At 48.8% G+C, this 15,163-nt stretch overlaps 1 protein-coding gene across 3 annotated transcripts in view; it reads left to right on the plus strand.

The window, feature by feature from the left end:
• Positions 1 to 230: 230 nt before the first annotated feature.
• SIN3A (SIN3 transcription regulator family member A) overlaps positions 231 to 15,163 on the plus strand; it is a 71,849-nt gene continuing 56,916 nt past the window's right edge. The window contains exons 1-2 of one of the 3 annotated variants that reach the window (XM_059180331.1): positions 9,997 to 10,059; positions 10,276 to 10,309. Coding sequence is in view for 1 of the 3 variants with exons in the window: in XM_059180329.1 (XP_059036312.1) it covers positions 235 to 288 (54 nt within the window). In the remaining 2 variants the exon portion in view is untranslated. Of the gene's footprint in view, positions 289 to 4,365; positions 4,642 to 9,996; positions 10,060 to 10,275; positions 10,310 to 15,163 lie in introns of those variants that run through there. The other 2 variants (XM_059180329.1, XM_059180330.1) reach the window with 2 other exon arrangements.

Below are 15,163 nucleotides of genomic sequence, written 5' to 3' on the forward strand. Positions count from 1 at the left end.
CCCACCCTGCGGATCTCTGAGTCTCAGGTCTCCTTCCAGTCCACCGGTCTCAAGAAATGAGGGGGCGGGACCGGAGAGATGGGGGTCTCTGCCACGGATGCGCTTCCCACTCGCGGCGAGTTTAATTTATTTATTTAATGTTTTTTGGAGGGAGGGAGCGTTCAATGAAGGGGAAGAGGTGGAGCGAGGGGAGGAGGCGGGCCCAGGCTGACTGACGCTAGCGCCAGGGAGCCAATGGCCCGTGGGAGGCGTTCCTCCCCATTCAGGACTCCTCGCCTGGCTCGGAAGGTATGTTAAACAGCTGCTTTTAATTTGGTCTCCCCAATCTCGGGCGTTTGGGGGGCTAGCTCGCCGGCCAGTGGCTCTGGCCGGTCCGCCACGGTGCGGGCGCCGTGGGCCCCGGGACGGAGCTAGGGGAGGCTCGGAGTCGGGCGGCCGAGGGAGGCGCGGGGCAGGCCAGGAAGGAGAGCTCTTGGCGCCGCCCGCTCGCCAGTGTGTGTGTTTCCAAGCCGGGCCGGATTCGTGGGGAGGGGGTCGGCCGGCCCGGGTCGCCAGTGCGCCGGCCGTGCTGCCTAGTTTATTTCACCGAGCAGTCGGTTTCGGTAGGTTTCGAAGGCGGACTGGGTAAGGGGTGGGCAGGGGGAGATTCCCTCCCCCCCACTCGCTCCTGGAATGCCTTTAAAAAAATTATTGTAAAGAAGAAAATAGGGGATATTCCGTACGCCGACTGGAACCGAGCCCGGGCTGCGGCGCGCGGGCTCGGCAGGGGGCGGCGGCCTGAGCCCGGCGGGCCAGGCCCACTAAGCCCGCGGCGCCCGGAGTTGGTTGAGAGCTGGAGTTCGCGAGCGAGCCGAAGCCCGCAGCTTTCCCCGCTAACCGTGCTGGGTGAGGGCGGCAGCCGCCCGGAAGGTTTTGTTTCGGTCCGCGAACTTGGCGGAGGGGGCGGTGGGCGCGATCCGAGAGGCGCGGGCGCCGTGGGCCGCGGTTGTTATGGACTCTGGGGGCGGGGGCAATGCCGGACTTGCGGGAGGGGCGACCGGCGGCGGGGGAGGGCACCGGAAAGAGCCCCCCGCGCCTGGGCACCGGCTCCGCGGAGCGCCGGTCTGTGTTCTCCGAACTCCCGGGCTGTGGCAGTAGAGCCGGCATTCGGCGCCGGAACCCGCCAGGCCGCGAGCCCGCGCGGAACTCGGCCCGGGGGTGCGGAAAACCTCCAGGAACTCGGTGGCGGCTTCGACCCGCGGCCCCAGCTGATCCCCTTGCAAACATGGAGCTGCCTCCTTCCCCGCCCACCCCAGGGCGGCCGCGGCGGCGGCGGCTCCCTTCCCCTCCCCCGGCCGTGCGGCTCGCCCGCTGAAGGTGCGGGGGCGGGGGCGCGGGCGTGTGAGCGCGCCCACGAGGGGGTGGCCTGAAAGGGGCAGTGAAGGTCGGAAACTGGGAAAACAGTCTCCACGCTCGGAATCGGGAAAAGGAAATGCATCAGCGGGCGGGGAGGGGCGCGGGGGGCGCGCCTGTCAGCCGGGATGGCGGCCGCGGGCTGGAAGGCGGGGCGCCGGCGCTAACCGCCGGGGTCGGGTGGGGCGACGCGGGGAGAGGAGGCGCCGGGGCCGCGGCCCACGGAGTGCTGAGCTGCCCCTGCCTCCACTCCTCGGCCTAGCCTGTTTACTATCTACTCCAGCGGCCGCTTGTGCAACCCGCCCGGAGGGGAGCTGAGGGGCGGGGCCTTTCCCTCTCTCTTCCACCCACCTCGGGCTCTTCCAGAGGGCCCGCCTTCTCTTGTCTTCCACTGGCTGGACGAGACTCCCTTTTTTCCTTCTCGGTTCTCGACTGGATGACATTCTCCAGAGCTCCGCCTATCGGAGGCCGGGCTGGAGTTTAAGTTGCTAGGATTTTTTTCCGTGAAGGGCGGAGGGAGGATTCCTGCGGCTTACGTGAGGCGCAAGGTCCCGCCCCCACTTCTGATTGGTGAGATAGATAGTCTCCGCCCCCTCCGCCCGAGCGAGCTGGGAGGGGGAAGTCCACCCCCTGTACTCCGCCCCCTCCCCTAGCCTGTGTGCGCGCTCCGCACATGTGAGTCCCGCCTTGCTCCTTCGAACTGTGCTCCCGCCCGGAAGTCCCGGGTTTGGAGTTCTTGGCGGGGGGGAGGGGGGGGCCTAGGGGGGCGAAGAGAGCTGAAAGGCACACAATGATTCCTCTAAGGCTCTAGATCTGGTAGCTTTGCGATGAAGTTAGGGGTTAACGGCTTGAGTGGATTTCGGGGGCCTCGGCTCCAGGGGTTCTGCACGGTTGGGGAGGAGGGGTGGATCTGGCCTTCCGGGCCAATTACTAAAGTTCTGACCCTGTGGCCTGGCCGTTCCCGCGCCTCTTGACTTCCACGAGATCGCCCTGAATTTCACTTGAGAGCGCCGCGGACGCTGGCAGCTTGTCCGTAGGTGGCTTTATCTAAAACTCTGAGCACCCTAAGCTTGGCCTGGGTGCTTTAAGCAAGGTCTGGGGTGGTTCACCCCCTACTGGGCAGAGGAGTCGGGGGCGGCCCAATCCTGCTTGGATTCGAAGTGGTTCTTGACGTCCAGGTGGAGCGTCGTGTGGCACCCAGTCTAGGGAGCAGGGGACGGCTCAGAGTGAAAGGTACCTTCCATAAGTTCTGTATAAGTGTCGCTTCTTCCTAACTTCGGAGAGGTTTGACTCGAGGGTCGCTTTCGTTGGTGTGACTTATTTTTAGAGCTCCGTCTTTGGGCAGGGCTTGTCTTTCATCAGTTAGCTACTCATGGAGTTCACAGTTCAGTGCCTTGTCCTTGCGGCTGGAAGCCATCCTTGGAGTCAGACCCACCTGTTGCCAGCGCTGGTTTCGTTGCGGTCTCCGGTGGATTGCAGAGGGAGGACAAGATAGGACCTGGGAGCGGGTTCCCTGGGGCCTGCCACTTGGGGACTGACAGGGCTCTCGGGGGAGTAGCCTTTTTGCCGGAGAGCGGGAAAATTCTAGTCCCGCCCCCTCCTTTCCTGGCGCTCCTTGAGCGCCCCCCAAAGCAGGGCCAGCGTCAGTTCTCCGCCTCATTTGATGAATAAATAAAAGCAACCTAGGCATTGCAAGCACTTTGTCTCTGTGCGGTTGAAGCACTATAACCTACACAGAGAAGGCTTAGGGACAGCCATTAACCCTTGTTGGCTAAAGGAGTAGGTGAACAGCCATTCTATTCTTTTGTCATCAACTGTGGAATTTTTATTCTTTGTATGAAGCGTGGGGTGAAGGTTCATTTATACTGTGGCCTGTTTGGTTTTCTGATTCAGTTCGATTTGGAGTATGCCTCCAGATCTATCCGGGAGATCGCAAACGCCTTACACCTCATGCTCCGCCTTCCGGAGGCTTGCCAGGGCGGTGGCTGTTAGGGCCCTGCCTTCTTTTTGGTTATCTCCGCCCTCTTAGGACTGCATACTCAAGTTTAGGGATTGTTGGTGTTAGAGGTGTGCAGCCACCCCTAGCAGAGCGCTGGCAACCACTGGGGCTATTTTTCGGCTTTGGTCTTCAGCTCTTAATTCTGTACGTACTGATAGGAGCTGTACGGATCCGGTTGCTCTGGATATTTGTGTTTACAAGGAGGCAGAGTGCGGAAATGTAAATTGTAGAGAGAACTGGATAGAATGAGGCTCTTTTCCTTTTTCTTTCTTTTTTTTTTTCTTGTAAGGGATCCTCCACGGTGGTAGTGCTGGTGCCTCTCCCCTTCAAATCCCAGGGCTTCGGATCTCAGCTTGCTGAGCTCCGCGCCCCCTCCTGTTTCGGGCCCTGGAACTCTCTGCACTTCAGTCTCTAGTGTAAACATTCCACAAAAGGACTGCTAAGGTTCAGCCTCCTCGCGCGGGGCGGAGTCAAGTCCTTTCTAGACGGGCGTCCTGGCCAATGGAGGCTGCTACCGGCGCCGAGATCTCCAATCGGGTGGTTGGAGGCGGAGCTTGTCTCACTTACGGACATTTTACCCCACATCGGTTACTTACCTTCCAATGCGATGACCGGCGAGGGCGGGAGCCGACTTGTTGGGCCTGTGGCTGAGACCGCACGGGGCGGGATATGTGGAGTCCTCCAATGAGATGTGAAGAGCTCCCCTGCTTCCTCCAATAGTGTTGAGGCGTGGGGGTGGGATTCTGCAATTCGTCTCCAATAGGCGGGGTTGAGTTAGGGAAGCTCCCCGCCAATAGGGGCGTGGAGAAGGTGAGCGGCTCCCCCTCCCCTCCCAGCCGAGGGGGAAGGGGCGGGCAGCCGGCAGGCAGGGCACAGCGATTGGTTAAGCCTTTGACGGGCGGATAATGCGGCCTGTGGTGGAGCGAAATTGAGTCTTCCCTCTGCGGGGCGGGCCGGGGGAGTGGGCGGGATTTCCCGGGTAACAGAGAAGCGGCCGCGGCGGTAGAGGCGGCGGAGACGGTTTCTCCATCTTTCCCCCCCTCCCCTTCCCCCCTCGGAGTTTCCCTCCCTCCCTCCCTCCCTCCTTCCCAGTCTGGGCACCGGGGCCTGTGACCGTTTCGTTAGCGGAGAGGAGGCTGCCAGTCCGCTTCGGCGGGCCTGTGCCTGCGCCGTTCTCGGGGCCTCCCTGCTGAGCCCAAGGCTCACGCCGAGAGGGACACGCAGAGAGGAGCGGCCGGAGCAGCTTTGCGGTGAGAGCACGCCGGGCCTGGGTCGGGGCGGGGAGCCTGGTGGAGGGTAACGCTGGACTCGAGGGTGTGTATTTTTAGGGGGGGGCTGACCTCCTCGGCTTCCCGTAGAGCAGGCGGGCGGGAGGTGTGTGGATGTGTGAGGGGGGTGGGGGGCGGAGCGGGGTAGCTCTTCGTGCGGGAGGGGGAGGAGAGCGTAGTCCCGGTGCGCGCGGAGGGGGCGGGCTCTCGCGCCGCCGTTCAGGGGCGGGGCCGGCGCGCGCGTGCGATTGTGGAGAAAGGGGCGGGGCGGCCCTGGCTAAGTGCTGTTTGCGGTCGACCACCCCTCCTGTCTTCCCGAGGTGGGCGGGGCCTCGGCTGGGCAGCCGCGCACTGGCATGCTGGGGTTGGGGGGACGGGCAAGGGGTCTCCCGCGTGTGGCTTCGGGGCGCGGCTGGGAGGGGGCGTGAAGTCGGCTTTCCTCCGCCTTCTCGGGATCCGGTTGGCCGGAGGGGCCGTACGGAGCGGCGATGCCACTCCCCCAGGCCGTCCTCCCCTTCCCCCCGGTTTCCGCCTCCTTGGCAAGTGAGGCGGGGTTCGGGAAAGCCCGCTGTCCGGTCTGGCTTGGAGTCGCGGCGCCCAGATCTGCCCCGCCCTATGTCTCGGTGGGATGGGAGGGGCTCCCGCTGACTCTGAGCTGCGGAGGTGTCAGTACTTACTCCTGTGGCTCGGCCATGCCTTTTGCCTGGGGCAGGGGAACTGGGTGCCAGAGCTGTTGTCTCTGCTTAGCTCCACGCAGCGTCGATGGCACCGCTCAGCCTTGGAGATTGGGAGCATGATCACTGCCACTCCCCCCTCCCCGAATTGTAATTATTGGGGCGAGGTGCTCAAGGTCCTTTCGTTGGAGTCTTGCGGTGGAGTGGCTGCTCGTGCTGTGACCATGCTTCCGCAGCGGTGATTGTTGGGGGGAGGGGCGGAGAGTCATCAGAGACTAGAAATGTAGCCGGGGACAACCTTTCTTGGAGTTCCCTTGATGTTCAGTTACTGTGGCTGTTCGGGGCGGGGTTTCCTATGAGCCAATAGGGTAGTGGGTAGTTGGATTTGGCCACAGTTAGGTGCCTTAGGACTTCAAATCCAGTTAGCCAGAAAAAGTCTTTAACTAGGCGGAGATATAGGAAAGGAAGGGTTGGATTTACATTTTACTATTTAAAACGATGTGTTCATAAAAGATGGTGATTTTAAAAATTTCTGAATAAAATACTCTGATTTCTTCGGCTGTTACATTTTTGAATGCTTTCATTGTATATACAGGTGGTTCTGCTATGTGAGCTTAACTTCACAAAGAAATAAGTTGAAATTTAGGTAACTACAGGTATTCTTGAAAAGCCTTCTCTTATGGTTTTGTATAATTCTGTTAGAACATCAAGACTATTTCTGTTTATATTCTATAAAACAGCGTTCTTGCCGTTTTGTTAACAGAGGGTGAAGTCGAGGACTTGTATGTGACTTTTGTAGCATTGCCCTCCGACCTGTTTTGGGGAGTTGCCTTACGACGTTTCATGTTTAATGAACTGTTTTAAATTTTTTTTTTTTTTTTTTAAAGTAAGCTCTACACCCAACATGGGGATCGAGCTCAGGAGACAAGAGTTGCATGGTCTTCTGGCTGAGCCAGCAAAGTGCCCCATAATGAATGATTTTAAATCAGTTTTTTGCTTTGAATTGATAACATTCTTTTTTCTTAAGAGAAATTATTGTTTTTTATATTTTTTCATGAGAAAATAAATGCAAAGGAATATATTTATAGACGAAAATCTGAGTAAGCCCTCTGGCTGATACCTGAACTGAAGTTAAATTCTGGATTTGTGCTTTGTTCAGTTGGGACTGAGAGCTTGATGTCCTGGCCCATATTCATGAGAAGAGAGTAAGTCCCATCTCAGTTAAGGAAGTAGCAATGGCAAAGGTAGCTTTTTCATTTGAGCAGTTGTGACTGTGGTAGAATTGGTGTGGAGACAGAAAGCCTGGGTGTTTTTTCTGACGTATAGATTGCCAAAGATAGTGATGATAGTACAGTCTACCACTGAGGAAGATTTGGTCAACACATAGTTGTTCCCACCATTTGCAGTGCTGTCTGCTGGGAAACACGGAAGACCTAAGTCATGCCCTTAATATGTTGTCTCTTGGGGCACCAGGATCAGAAGTCCCAGATATGCTTTAAGGATTCAAGTAAGAACCTGGTTATACTATATTAGGAAAGTTTTTATAAATGCTTCTTAGCTCTCCAAATATCAGTATGATAGATACTGTAGTTTTGTCAGAGTTAAGACCCTAGATGATAGATTGGCATTTTGTAATTAAGATGGTTTTACCGTGGAGTAAGAGTGTTTTTCTTATTTGTTAAGCAAAGAGGTATGTAGTAATTTGATAAGATTATTGGCAAAGCTTAGTCTGTTTACATCTGAAATACAGACAAGATAACTGGAGATCTTTTCAAGGCAGATGTTAATGGCTGTGAATTTTAGTCGAATTAAAAGATTATGTCCCTGGGCGCCTGGGTGGCTCAGTGGGTTAAGCCGCTGCCTTCAGCTCAGATCATGATCCTGGCATCCTGGGATCGAGTCCCACATCAGGCTCCTTGCTCGGCGGGGAGCCTGCTTCTCCCTTTGCCTCTGCCTACCACTATGTCTGTGCTCACTCTCGCTCCTCTCTCTCTCTCTGACAAAAAATAAATAAAATCTTTAAAAAAAATTTAAAAAATAAAGATTTGTTTATCCTAGAAAGACAGAGCACGCACACACAAGCTGAGGGGGCAAATGGGGAGGGAGAGAGAATCTCAAGCAGACTGTGCACCAGCTCAGGTTGAGATTAGGACCTGAGCTGAAACCAAGAGTGGGAGGCTTTTTTTTTTTTTTTTTTAAGATTTATTTATTTATTTGACAGAGAGAGCGAGACGGCGAGAGAGGGAACACAAGCAGGGGGAGTGGGAGAGGGAGAAGCAGGCTTCCCTCTGAGCAGGGAGCCCAATGTGGGGCTCGATCCAGGATCCCGGGATCTTGACTTGAGCCGAAGGCAGACAGTCAACGACTGAGCCACCCAGGTGCCCCAGGAGTGGGAGTCTTAACCAACTATGCCACCTACACACCCCAGTAAGAACTTCCATTTATTGAGCCATTATGTCCCAGGCACTGAGTTAGGCAGTACATTTATTTATTATTATTTTTTTAAAGATTTTATTTACTTTTTTGACAGAGAGAGAAAGAGATCACAAGTAGGCAGAGAGGTAAGCAGAGAGGGAGGAGGAAGCAGGCTCCCCGCTGAGCAGAGGAGAGGGCCTGATGCGGGGCTCAATCCCAAGACCCTGAGACCATGACCTGAGCTGAAGGCAGAGGCTTAACCCAATGAGCCACCCAGGTGCCCCTGGCACTGTACATTTATTAATCCATTTAATTTTCATGATAACCTTGTCTAGTGGGTACTGTGAAGTCCATGTTTTAAAGATGAAGAAACAGTGATACAGAGAGATTAAAACTGTGGTAAGTGGCCATGATAAGCATGAACCCTGGTGTTCTGGTTCCAGAGTCCCTGCTCTTAATTCTACACTTCATTTGTGTCTGGTCTAAGGATAGTAAACAGTGAAGGAGCAGTGTGCTTTTAAAAACTATTGAGGTAAAACATATGTAAACATATGAGGTAAAACATATGTGACAAAATTTACCGTTTCAGCTATTTTTAAGTGTACAATTTAGTGGCATTAAGTACACTCACTTTGTTGTGCAACCATTACAACTATCCATCCAGAACTTTTTCATCTTTCCAAACTGAAACTCTGTACCCATCAAACAACAGCTCCTTTATTTATCTATCTATCTATCTTTAAGCATTTTATAATTTTAGCTCATGAGTGTGTGCATGAAGTAGGGGGGCAGAGGGAGAGGAAGGGAAAGAAAGAGGCAGATTCCCCACTGAGTGCAGAGCCCTCTGTGGGGCTCGATCTCAGGACCCTGAGATCATGACCTGAACTGAAATCAAGAGTTGGTTGCTTAATTGACTGAACTACCCAGGCACCCCAAACTCAACACCCCAACAGGCCCTTTAAATCTCTCCCCAGCCCCTAGCAACAGCCATTCTACTTTATGTTTGTGTGAGTTTGACTACTCTAGGTTCTTGATATTTAAGTGGAGTCCTACAGTAATTGTCCTTTTGTGTCTGGCTTACTTCACTTAGAATAATGTCCTCAAGGGTTTATCCATGTTGTAGCACATGTCAGAATTACCTTCCTTTTTAACGGTGAATAATATTCCATTATATGTATATATCACTTTTTAGTGATTCACATTATCGGTGGGCATTTGGTTTGTTTCCACCTCTTGGCTATTGTGAATAATGCGAAGAACATGGATATATAAATACCTCTTCAAGTACGTGCTTTGAATTCTTGTGGGTATATACTCAGAAGTGGAATTGCTCGATCAAATGATAATTCTGTGTTTAATTTTTTGAGGACCCAGCATTGTGCTTTTGAAAGCAGCTCTGAGGGAAAAGACTGGAACTCTGATTCTAAAGGGGAACTAGGTCAACACCCATTTCTTGAGCACCTTCTTAAGTAGCCCTGGTCTGACACAGGAGCAATCTTTGTCCCAGAAAAGTTTACATTCTTAGAAGGAAAGGCAGATATTTACATGATGATTTTATTACACATCAGTGGAGATTGAGTGCTGTAAGAGTCAACTATAGAGAGCTGAAAGGAATTCAGAGGAGGGAGACCCTACTTTTGGGGTGGAGGAGGAGATGACACTGAATGAGCAGCAGGAGGATGAAGCTTGAAATCACAGATCCAGTTGAAGCAGGTTGTTGAATGTATGAACTTAGACATCTCAGAGTACCCCTAGAGAGTGTTTTGGGAGAGTGTCTTTTAGAAAGAGTGGCATTATGTTGAAATTCACACATGAATTGTAGTCTCTTCTAGAGTTTGTGAATCTTGTTCTCTCTTCAGTTTATAGACCTGATTGCTTTTACTGCTTTGGAAGGTGTTTAAGAATAAGAATCATAGTGAAGAAATTAGGGACTTGGCACATATGTTACTGCTACCATGTGAAGCTCTAGATACGCTAATATGGCCAGCTATTGTTTCCTAATACTTCCTTTCCTTCAAGTGCCTTCCTAGTTCTACTTCAGTTAAGTGAGTAGTAGAAGTAATATCTTGGGATTTTTATCTTTTTCTGGTTACAGCTCAAGTAATACTTCTGGATACTTTTTTTGTTAAGGTTAAGGTTATTCAGCAGCGTACCCAGGAGGATAGTGTATTCTGCCATTATTGCTTTATCTTATTTACAAACATTTCAGAGAATCTTGGGTTTGTGTCATTTTTTTTTTTTTTTTAAGGTAGGTTCCCTCTGACGTGGGTTGTGAACTCATGACCTGGAGATCAAGACCTGAGCTGTGATCAAGAGTTGAATGTTTAGGGGCGCCTGGGTGGCTCAGTGGGTTGGGCCGGTGCCTTCGGCTCAGGTCATGATCTCAGAGTCCTGGGATCGAGTCCCACATCGGGCTCTCTGCTGAGAGCCTGCTTCCCTCTCTCTCTCTCTCTGCCTGCCTCTCCATCTACTTGTGATTTCTCTCTGTCAAATAAATAAATAAAATCTTTAAAAAAAAAAAAAAAAAAAGAGTTGAATGTTTAACTGACTGAGCCACCAAGGTGCCTCCTGCCACTTTTTTGTTTTAAGATTTTATTTATTTGAGAGAGAAAAAGCAGGGTGGGCGAGGGAGGAGTAGAGGGAGAGGGACAAGGAGACACTGCTCAGCACAGAGCCCAATGTGGGACTTGATCTCATGATCCTGAGATCATGACCTGAGCCAAAATCCAGAGTCCAATGTGTAACCAAGTGAGCCACCCAGGCACCCCTAAGTGTAAATTCTAATTGTATTTAGACAGTTATCTGTCTTAATTGTCTTTTAACGACATATTAAAAATACCAAAAAACCTTGGCTTCCTTTAATTATGTAATTTTATTTTGGGGTCTCTCTTCAGAAGACATGCCTAGTGAGAATTGTTGTCAAATATAATCAAACGTATAGAGGTTTTTGCCCCTATACATTTGTGGGGCAACTGGTTTTCCTTAGCAAGAGCTGTACCACTAACTTAGACCATCTAGGCTGGAACTTAATTTTTGTGATAGCCTCTGTGCCTAGAATAATATTGGCACGTAATAGGTAATAAAAAGTATACGAACTGAACTCAAATTGCATTTTAAAGTTTGTTAACTACATCTCTTTAGTTGCAAATGGCTTCAGAGTTAAGCATTTATTAGTAGCAATTTCGAAGGCATACGTCTCTTTTTTTGCCCTTCCCTTCTTTTGTTTTTGTACTACTTTTGTACTACCTTTCTGTCTTGTGTGTCTGCATGTTATTTGTACTTAGAGCATCATGGCTGTGGGTACTTCCTCAGTCCTGCTGATATGATATCCTTGCAGACTGGTGGGCTAATGAAAGATACATATATGTCTGTAATCCCTATCTGCAGTTCTGAAACATAAGAATTTTTTGTTTGTTTGTTTGGTAAGTTTGGTTCCACAACTGATTAATAGCCACCAGCCAGGTCTAGACTGTCTCACGTGGTACAGAGATGTGAATGTGCTTAATTAAGGAGAGTTACCTTGTATATTCTCACCTTTCTAAAATCCAAACAATGCTGATAACTCCCAGCTTTCTTTAATTGCGGACCTCTCCCCTGTACTAGAGATGAGCATAACCCATGGCCCACTTCTTATTTCTTCATATTTCTTCTTGGATATTTAATAGGCATTTTGACCTCTTTTTTTCTGTCTTACTTGTATTTAATCTTCAGTAAGTTCTTTTTACTCTATATTGAAAATACTACTCAGAATTTGATCACTAAATACCACCACCACCACCACCCTACTCCCAACTGTAGCAGTGAATGTAAGTACATCTCTAACTTGAATTGTTTCAGTTACCTTAAGTGTTCCCTCTGCTTTGTTATTCAGCTCCTCTTGGGCTGTTCTTAGCACAGCAGTCCAAGTGAGTCTTTTAAAACCTTATTCAGACCATGTCACTTTTCTGCTTGAAACCCACCAGTGGCTTCCCAGGTCAGTTTGGTGATTAAGCTTGAATCCTCATTATATGACTTCTGAGAGCAAACACAGTATGCTCCTTACCCACTGTCCCCAACCCCATTACCTCTACATTTTCTATCAGTCTGTTTTTTCCTTCATTCTGTTCCAGTTATACAGTCTTTTTGCTGTTTTTGGAAAATATTAAGCACATATATGCATCAGGGTCTTTGCATTTCCTTTTCCTTCTGCCTATAATTCACTGATTTCCACATGGTTAGCTCTCCACTTCTTTTACCCAAAAGTTACTGTATCAGTGAGATATTCTTTAGTCACTCTTATGTAAAATTTCAAAAACCCTTCTCTTTTTCTTCTTAATGCTTCTTCTTAGTGCTTGTCACTGTCTAGTGTTCTGAACACCTTGTGTACTGTCTTTTTCTCCCTCTTCATGTAAACTTCATGAAGGAGGAGACTTTTTGGTTTACTGCTATTTCCCTAGCTCCAAGAAGAATGCCTGGGACGTACTGTGGACTCAATAAATATTAGAGGGTGCATGTATGAATGAGTGAGTGATTTGAATTTTGCCATAGGCAAGACTGTATGCTATGCACAGGGGAGAATACAAAATTGGTTAAAGATATATGTGCCCAGGCCTGTGTGGGGGCAGATAGCTAATAGAGTAAATACAGGATGAGGTTAAGTGACACATCTACCTGTCCTGTTAACTGTCTCAAGTCCTATTCTTTTTCAAGAGAGAACAAGAGAGTGTGAGGTGGGGAGGGGCATAGGGAGAGGGCAAGAGAGAATTGTAAGCAGGCTCCACACTCAGCATGGGGCCCAAGGTGGGGGCTTGATCTCATGATCCTGCAATCATGACCTGAGCCAAAATTAGGAATTGGATGCTTAACTGACTGAGCTACCCAAGCACTCCTCAGGTCATAATTACAATGCTTTCTTCATAGCTGTAGCTAGCTTATCTTCTGTTATTTATGTTCAGTCTGTTTTATACCAAAGAGAGAATTTACTTATTTTCATTTTAATGAGATAAACTCATTTGAGCTATTACCATTTATACATCTGAACTATATTATGGGATCTTTAAAACTTTTTACTGATTTGCCAGAGAGAGCACAAGCAGGGGGAGCGGCAGAGGGAGAAGCAGGCTCCCCACTGAGCAGGAATCCCAACATGGGACTTGGGACTCCCAGGACCTCAGTATCACTACCCAAGCTGAAGACAGACTCTTTTTTTTTTTTTTTTTTAAATTTTATTTATTTATTTATTTGGCAGATAGATCACAAATAGGCAGAGAGGCAGGCAGAGAGAGGAAGGGAAGCAGGCTCCCTGCTGAGCAGAGAGCCTGATGCGGGGCTTGATCCCAGGACACTGGGATCATGACCTGAGCCGAAGGCAAATGGGAAGGCAAATGGTTCAGCGCACTGAGCCACTGAGGGGCCCCCAAAGACAGACTCTTAACTGACTAAGCCACCCAGGCGTCCCTATATTATGGGATCTTAATGATCTTAGTTTTCTATAGCTTGAAACATTTTGGTATTTCATCATCCTACGAATTATTTCATCATTGCTCATCAATTATTCCCTATTATACTAAAAAAGAGTAAAATAATAAGAAAAGGGAAGAATGATGGCATTGCCTAGAAGGATAATGCAGTGGTAAAATAGATCATCACTGTACACTTCAGTTTTCTTACTGCTTTGCCTGAAGCATTACAGCATCTTCCAAGATGGTGTACAAAAAGTTGGGAGATACCATCTTAAACAATCTGTAAGACATTAGCAGCTGGGGAATCTGAGTGAAAGGTATATGACCATTTTTTATACTATTTTTACAACTTTTTTAAGCTTTCAGGGAACATATTTGGTAATCTTTCATTTTTTTGCCTCCTGTAATGGCAAAGAGAAATAAAAACAGAGGAAAACCCTTCACAGGTATCAGAGGAGCTAGCAGAGAGACACAGTCCAGCAGACAGCAGCCGGCTAGACTGGGGCGATGGTGGTGAAACTGTGTGCCTCTTCACAGACTGTGTAGTCTTTAGGTGACAGTACGATGCACTTTTTCAGAATGAAGAACGTAACATGTACACCACGTATTTTTGAGAGGTGGGTAAGAAATAATGATATCATCCAGGTAGTTGTTCAGCAGGAAGGACTTCAGAATGAAGTGTTTTAATGTGAATCAAAACCATTTCAATTTGCTAAAAGGGTATATGATTGTGTTCTTTCATCTTCTAGGATGTTTATGCACTGAAACTGACTTGTGAGTGGACATTTACTAAAGGCAGGTGTACAGAAGTGATTGGAAGGAAACAGGATATAGAAATGAAAAAACATTGGATAGATCATTCTAATTGGCGTTTATTAGCCTAAAACTGAGAACGCTTGCAGCTGTAGAGCAAAGAAGATGATTGTCCTTGACAATAAAATTAAGAATTAAATTTTCAAAGTATTGTGTATGGTGATACAAAAAAAGAAAAAAAAATCCCAAAGTGGTGATAAGTTAGAACTTTAATAGAGATGTATCTGAAATCAGAATTTACAGAATGACTATGTTCCAACCTCATGTGTGATATTTGGTGACTTGTCAGTTGCATTTTATTTTTTTTATTTTTTATTTTTAAAGGTTTTATTTATTTATTTGACAGAGATCACAAGTAGGCAGAGAGGCAGGCAGAGAGAGGAGGGAAGCAGGCTCCCTGCTGAACAGAGAGCCGCATGCAATCCCAGGACCCTGGGATCATGACCTGAGCTTAACCCACTGAGTCACCCAGGCGCCCCTCAGTTGAAATTTTCTGTCCTTGTCATTTCTTCTTTTTACAGATATTTTTGCCACAGACGTAGCTTTATTCATTACAAGCTACTGGTGATTCATTTTTTTAAAAGAGTGTATTGATTTATTTGAGAAGAGAGCATGAGCAGGGAGAGGAGCAGAGGAAGAGGGAGAAGCAGACTCCCTGCTGAGCAGAGAGCCCAATGTGGGGCTCAGTCCCAGGACCCTGGGATCATGACCTGAGCCAAAGGCAGAGGCTTAACCCACTGAGCCACCCAGGTACCAAAGTCAGTTGCATTTTTAAGGATATTAACTGTTTTGGGTATTTATATATCCAAAACCAGGGAAGTAGGAAATAAAAATTAGGATTTGCTATTTAAGTTCTTTTTTTTTTTTTTTTAAGATTTTATTTATTTATTTGACAGAGAGCACAGCAGGGGGAAAGGGAGAGGGGATAAGTAGGTTCCCTGCTAAGAAGGGAGCTCCGTGTGGGACTTGATCCCAGGACCCTGGGATTATGACCTGAGCCAAAGTCAGACACAAACCAACTGAGCCACTCAGTACCCCTATATAAATTCTCTTTAAGAAAAGTTATTTATTTTTATTTTAGAGATGGGGGAGGGGTAAACGGGCAGGGGGAGAAAGAGAGAATCTCAAGCAGATTCCCTGCTGAGTGTGGAGGTCAACCTG

Source organism: Mustela lutreola, chromosome 7, assembly GCF_030435805.1.
Source record: "Mustela lutreola isolate mMusLut2 chromosome 7, mMusLut2.pri, whole genome shotgun sequence".
NCBI lineage: Eukaryota > Metazoa > Chordata > Mammalia > Carnivora > Mustelidae > Mustela > Mustela lutreola.